At 46.1% G+C, this 6373-nt stretch overlaps 1 protein-coding gene across 1 annotated transcript in view; it reads right to left on the reverse strand.

Annotated features, from left to right (window-relative positions):
* Cenpa (centromere protein A) overlaps nucleotides 1-5712 on the reverse strand; it is a 12784-nt gene extending 7072 nt beyond the window's left edge. The window contains exons 1-4 of the mRNA XM_012513842.2: nucleotides 5595-5712; nucleotides 1553-1659; nucleotides 426-503; nucleotides 5-134 (exon numbers count right to left, since the gene is read on the reverse strand). Coding sequence (XP_012369296.1) covers nucleotides 5-134; nucleotides 426-503; nucleotides 1553-1659; nucleotides 5595-5676 — 397 coding nt within the window. The 5' untranslated portion in view covers nucleotides 5677-5712. The remainder of the gene's footprint in view (nucleotides 1-4; nucleotides 135-425; nucleotides 504-1552; nucleotides 1660-5594) is intronic.
* Between the last annotated feature and the right edge of the window lie 661 nt (nucleotides 5713-6373).

Raw genomic sequence — 6373 nt, forward strand, 5'->3', positions numbered from 1 at the left:
CAGCCGAGTCCTTCCTGAATGCCGCGGATCCTCCTGGCCAGCTGCACATCCTTGGGGAACAAAGTGACTCGGCCAGCGTGTAAGGAGAGGAGGTAGGCATCTTCGAAGAGATGAACTAAAAATGCTTCCGCGGCCTGCAGCAGGGAAAGAAAGGGCACTCAGACAGAGGGTCTAGCTGCTGTTCCTTGGAGACTGCTGAACTGAATTGGAGGGCTCAGAGGGCTGAAGACAACCGCTTAGGAAGGGAGCCTAACTGAAAATTAGTCTGTGCCACCACACAAAAGCCCCTCACAACTCTCAGGCGTTACCAAGCTGTTTGCTTCTGGAGGTAGATGCAGCCTGCAGCACTCCTGGGAGCCCTGTAGGATTCCAGAAGGTTCTTTCTCTCGCTCCCACACCACCCTGTTACTTAGGGCCTTTCTCACCTCTTGAATGGCCAGCAGGGCCTGAGCTTGCCAGCTGAAGTCCACACCGCGGGTGAATTTAGCACATATTTCTCTTACCTGGGGAGGTGAGATGGGGAAGGTGGAGTGGGGAGTAGAGAGTAAGCAAAGAGATGTGAAGGAAGATGGACACCTTCAGTGTCTCCAGGGAACCCTCAGTTCTGTCATTTTGTCCTGACCTTCACCTTGGGCTTGTCTAGAAGCAGCTGTGAACTCTGGGGAGCTGAGGAGTTGGCTGCTGGTGGTGGGGAGATTAAGGAGGGACTCCCTAAGCTAGGGAAGGGGCTTAAATGGTGGCTGGAGGAGAGGGAGCTATTTATATAACCCAAGAACAGTTTCAAGTTAACCAAAATTAGGAGCCAATTCTGGGGCTGGCGAGATAGCTCAGCAGACTGAGTGCCTGCTTAGGAAAGTGCATGGACCAGGTTTGATCCCCTGTACCACAGGCTGAGCCAACCCTGCCTCTGGCCGTGGTGGTGCACACCTGTAATCCCAGTGCTGGGGAGGTTGAAAACAGGAGGATCACTATGATGCGTAGTGAGACCCTATACTAAATACATTTTTTTTTTTTTAAGTCAATTAAGAAGTTAGTTCTGGGGCTGGGGAGCTAGCTCAGTAGAATAAGCACTTGCTTGGCAAGTACAGGGTCCGGAGTTCAATCTCCGGTACAGCAAAAAAAAAAAAAAAAAAAAAAAAAAGAAGTTAGCTCTGGGGCTGGTCAGATAGCTCAGTGGATTAAAGTGCCTGCTTAGGCAGATGCAGGGACCTAGGTTTGATCCCTGCCCTGCCCCAGGGGTGTGCTGAGACAAGCAACTTAGACTGGGTGTGGTTATGTGCACCTATAATCCCAGTGCTTGGGAGGCTGAAAACATGAGGATCACTACGATTCTGATCTGTGTAGTGAGACCCTGTAAATTCTATACTAAATACATTTAAAAAAAAAAAAAAAGTCAGTTCTGTACAGCACCACATGCTATCCTTCCTTGAAGAACTCATGTTTTCAGAAGATTGAGAGCTCCCAGGTACCTAGCAAGAGTACAGGTTTCCCATCCTGAGAGATTAAAGGAAGAAGGGTGGCACAGGGTGATGGCAAGCTCCTAAGGGCTCACCACGCGGCTGAAGGGCGCCTTCCTCAGCAAGAGGTCTGTGCTCTTCTGTAGCTTTCGGATCTCTCGGAGCCAGGTGAAGCGCCGAACGCGCCGAGTGACAGCGGCACCTGGGCGGAACAGCAGGGTCAGGAAGGGAAGGCACAGTGCCTTGCAACTCAGGGGGTCAGGAACTGTCAAGTCAAGAGACTGTAACCTGCTGTGGCCTTCAACCACTAGGAGATAGCACCCAGGTGCTAAGTAAATACCTGTGACAGAAATGAATCAAGGGCTTTTTGTGACTACCAATCTCTTCCCAGCAAACAAGTTTCCCCTCCTCTAGGCTCCAAAGAACTTGGTATATATATCCTTTTTATCTCTCTCACCTAGACTGGAAACTTGGTTATTTTGGTTTATTTTATTTTATTTTTATATTTTTGCGGAACCGGGGATTGAACTCAGGCCCTTTCGCTTGCTAGGGAAGTGCTTATTCTACTGAGCTGTTTTATTTTAAATAGCATGTAACTATCAGAGATTATCTGGTAACATTCCCTTGTCTTGATTATCCTGGGATTTGGATAAGGAAGACAGTGGGCCAGAGGTCAGCAGAGGCTTAAATTGGGGCGAGGGAAGGAGCGTAGCTCTGTGCCAGTGTCAGGAATGCAGGCCGCAGTCATAACCTTTGGGTCAAATTCTCGTTCCAACAATAAAAAAGGAAAAACTAAAAACTTCATCAAAAGTAAAATAAAATAAACCAAATTCTTTAATCAGAAATTAAAAACACAAGAATACCAATCCCCCTCCAAAGAGACCTAAACCTCATACCAATGAGAAAACATAACTGTATTTAGATTTTTAAAATTAATAATAATAATTATACTTTTTAACTGGGCATGGTAGTACCCAGAAAGCTGAGGCAAGATTGCTAGGAATTCAAAGCCAACCTGAGCTACACAGTGAGTTCAATGACAGCCTGAACTACACAGTGAGACCCTGTCTCAAATAGAACAGGATGTACTTTTCAAAACCTATAGATAAGACCAGGTGTGATGGCACATGCCTATCTCAGAACTCGGGAGTCTAAGGCAGAAGGATCACTGAGTTTGAGTCCAGCCAGGGCTACATAGTGAGTTCAAGGTCAGTCTGAAATACATAGTGGGACCCTGTCTTAAAAAAACCAAAACAAAACATAGATATAGCCATAACAGTATTAAGGGAAATGCATATATTTAAAATAAGTCTATCAGAAAAAAAAATGACAGTGCAGCTAAATTCAATTAAAGTGTTAGTTATTACAATATATGAAAAAGAAATATTAAATTAAGAAGTACAATAGGTGGTGTGACTTGAGTGCAGTTTGGAGTAGAACTGCTTGAACTCACACTTGGTTAGACATGGGGATAAAAGAAAAGAAAGTCTCTGAGGTTTTTGGCTTGAACTACTATATGCATGGTTGTGCTATTTACTAAAACTGACCACCAAGAAGTGTCAGATACCCATTAAAGAGATGACTTTTCATTTAACCAGAAGTAGTGGAAGGATACTTCTACATTGGAAACCAACAGCAAGCAAGCATCACATTTAACATTCCCATTAGCATGAAGGAGACAGATGACTAGGATACTGACCTTACAATACTAGTCTTAGGGCCTCACTAATACTATACAATAAGAAATAAAAGGTGTAAAAATGCAAGATTCAAAAGCCATTATTTGCAGATGATATGGTAATATTCTACTTTAAAATTCTAACTGATGGGCTGGGGAGATGGCTTGGTGGCCTAAGTGCTTGCCTGGCAAGCACAAGGTCCTGAGTTCATGGGTACCACGTACTGTGCTGGCCTCAGGTCCCTGGGCACTGTGTGGGCCCGAGGTTGGGTGTGGTGATGCACACCTAAAATCCCAGCATTAGGGAGGCTGAGACAGGAGGATCATTGTTGAGTTCAGCTGCGTAGTGAGACCCTGTACCAAAATAATAAAAAAATTAAAATAAAAAATTCCAACTGATACAACAGAAAGACTATTACTGAGAATTCAGCAAGTTCACCAGATGCAAAGGTTAAAATGACTTTTAGGATAAAAGGACAGCAAAAAAAAAAAAACAAACCAACAACAACCAAAAACTCTACTCACAAAGCAATACCGTGTTTTTTTTTTTTTTTTTTTTGGCGGGACCAGGGATTGAACTAAGGCCCTTGAGTTTGCCAGGGAAGTGCTTAGTCTACTGAGCCATGTCCCTGGTCCCAACAATACACTTTTCTACCTTGCTTTTAACTATGTAGCAAGAGAGTTAGAAGAGGTTCTCTTACACTGTTGGTGTGACTATAAATTAGTGTAACCATTACAGAAGTCAGTATGAAGATTCCTCAAAAAAACCCTCAAAAAATATACCATTTGATCCAGCTATAAGGACTCTTTGATGTATCCCCAAAGAATTAAAGATAGCCCATTACCATGATCATTTGCACACCCAACTTATGACAGCACGATTCACAATAGCTAAGCTGTAGAAACAGCCTAAATGCCCATCAACAGATGAATGGATAAAAAATATGTGGCCTATATGCACAATGGAGTATTATCCAGCAGTAAAGAATATGATCACAAATTCAAGCTCAGCCTGGGAGCTTGCCAAGATCCTGTCTTGGTGGGAGAGTAGGCCTGGGATGGATGTAGCTCAGTGCAAAGGCCCAGAATTCAATCCTCAGTACTGTGTGCAGAAGAAAAAAAAAAAAAAGAACAAAATCATGTCATTTATAGGAAAATGAATGGAACTGGACCATCACATTAAGTAAAATAAGCCAGTCTCAGAAACTTCTCTTCTTTTTCTTTTCTTTTCTTTTTTTTGTGTATCAGGAATCCAACTCAGGACCTTGCATTTGCCAAGCAGGCACTTTTCCTGCTGAGCTATATCTCAGACCCTCAGAAAGTTAAATATTCCTTTATTTATTTATTTATTTTGGCGAAACCAGGGACTGAACTCAGGCCCTTGCGCTTGCCAGGCAAGCACTTATTCTACTGAGCTCTCTCCCCAGCTCCAGAAAGCTACATACTGCATATTTTCTTACATAAGCAATCTAAAAATAAACGTTAAATACAGAAATAGAGATGGCAGGAAACTACAAAGACTTACTGAGATGGGAAAGAGGGCTACGAAAGGGAGAATGGATAATAGGGATGAAAACAATAGATCTGGCATAGTGTACCAATATGTCAAAATAAAAAAGCATCACTCCGTATTACTAATATGCACCCATCAAAAAAGAAGCAGAGGGGCTGGGGAGATGGCTCAGTAGAATAAGCGCTTCCCTGGCAAGCACAAGGGCCTGAGTTCAATCTCTGGTTCCACCAAAAAAAAAAAAAAAAAAAAAAAAAAAGAAGCAGAGTGAGACGGCACTGTCACCCTGAGCCTCATCGCCATTTGCTCCCTCCAACCTGCAATCTAGAAACGGAGGACCACAAACGTCTCCCTCTTCCCAGGGACACAACCTTCAGAAAGGCACAGGGTGAAGCAAGGAGCTTAGTGCAGCCACTTACTGGAGGAAAAACCTGGAAAGACAGCAGTACTGTTGTTTCAAATAATCACTAAAACCCAGCCAACCGGTTTGCAATTTAAATAGGGAGGATTACATTCCTGTACGTTCCATAGTCAGGTGTGTGACTTTGTCCAAGTTGCGCGGTCTCTGGTCTCGTTTTCTCACTAGCTGTGAAATGGGTACAATAAACTGGGAGTGGTGGCGCACGCCTGTTATCCCCGTCCTTTGGGAAGCTGAGGCAGAAGGACCACAAATTCGAGCCCAGCCTGGGCAACTTGTCAAGACGCTCGCCAAAGACTGAAAATTTTAAAAGGGATGAGGATGTAGCTGTGTCCTCGGTTCAAACCCCAGCACTGCGAGAATAAAACTGATACAATAAAGTTAGGCTAATGCTCGCAAAACAGCTTGCCCCATATCCAGTTAGTGGCAAGCGCTGCGCGAAGGCTGCGAGTGAGGCGCGGGGGTCTGGCCGGTCCTCTGCGCGTCCTTCGTTGAGGCGGCGGCTGAAGCGCGGCCCCGCGGCCCGGTTACCTGAGGTGCTCGGCCGGGGCGTCCCGCGGGTCGGGGAGCGCCTACTCGGGGTCTCCGGCTTGCGGCGCCGGCGCGGGGCCATGGCGGGCCGCGGAGGGTCTGGCGCGCGGCACCTCGGGCTCACGCGGTAGAGGCCGTAGCGCGTGCCAAGGGAAGCCAGAGCTGCGTCACCCCCAGCGCCGCTGCGTTCAAATCTCCCGCCCCGCCTACTTCACGGCCGGAGTTTTCAAAAAACACCAGTATAGAGTCTCTCAGTGGCTGACACTGGAACATCAGGCACAGAGCGACGGCGGACAGAACCAATGAGAACACGGTCCTAGAGACTAACGGCGGCGACGATAGGAAGAGAGCGGATAAAAGGCGGATCCACTGAGAAGCTGGCCAATGGGCAAGCAGAGAAGTATAGCCAGGCGGATGTTTTCCTCCAGTTTGCTTCCTGGGAGGGGTGCGAGTGTTTGAGCTACGCTATCGAGGTCTTTTCTTGCCTGCTAGGTTAAAAGGAATGTTCAGTTTTTGAGACCTGGGTGGTGTGTTTGTAGACCGTGTTTCTCTAGAGAAGTCACTTACCGCAAATATTTATTGTGTCCTATCGATCCTGAGATGGCTTTAAAGATGAGGGAACAGACTCACAGGGAGTGACACCTCCTGCCGGGAACACCCAGCAGAGAAGACTCGCGAGCGCTTGTTTATTGTACTTGAGGTGGAGCCCAGTGCCTCGTGCACAATATGCGAGGGCTCTGCCACTGAGCAACATCCCAGACGTCACTTTAGCTGCGCAA

Source organism: Octodon degus, unplaced genomic scaffold (assembly GCF_000260255.1).
Source record: "Octodon degus isolate 3935 unplaced genomic scaffold, OctDeg1.0 scaffold00019, whole genome shotgun sequence".
Lineage (NCBI taxonomy): Eukaryota > Metazoa > Chordata > Mammalia > Rodentia > Octodontidae > Octodon > Octodon degus.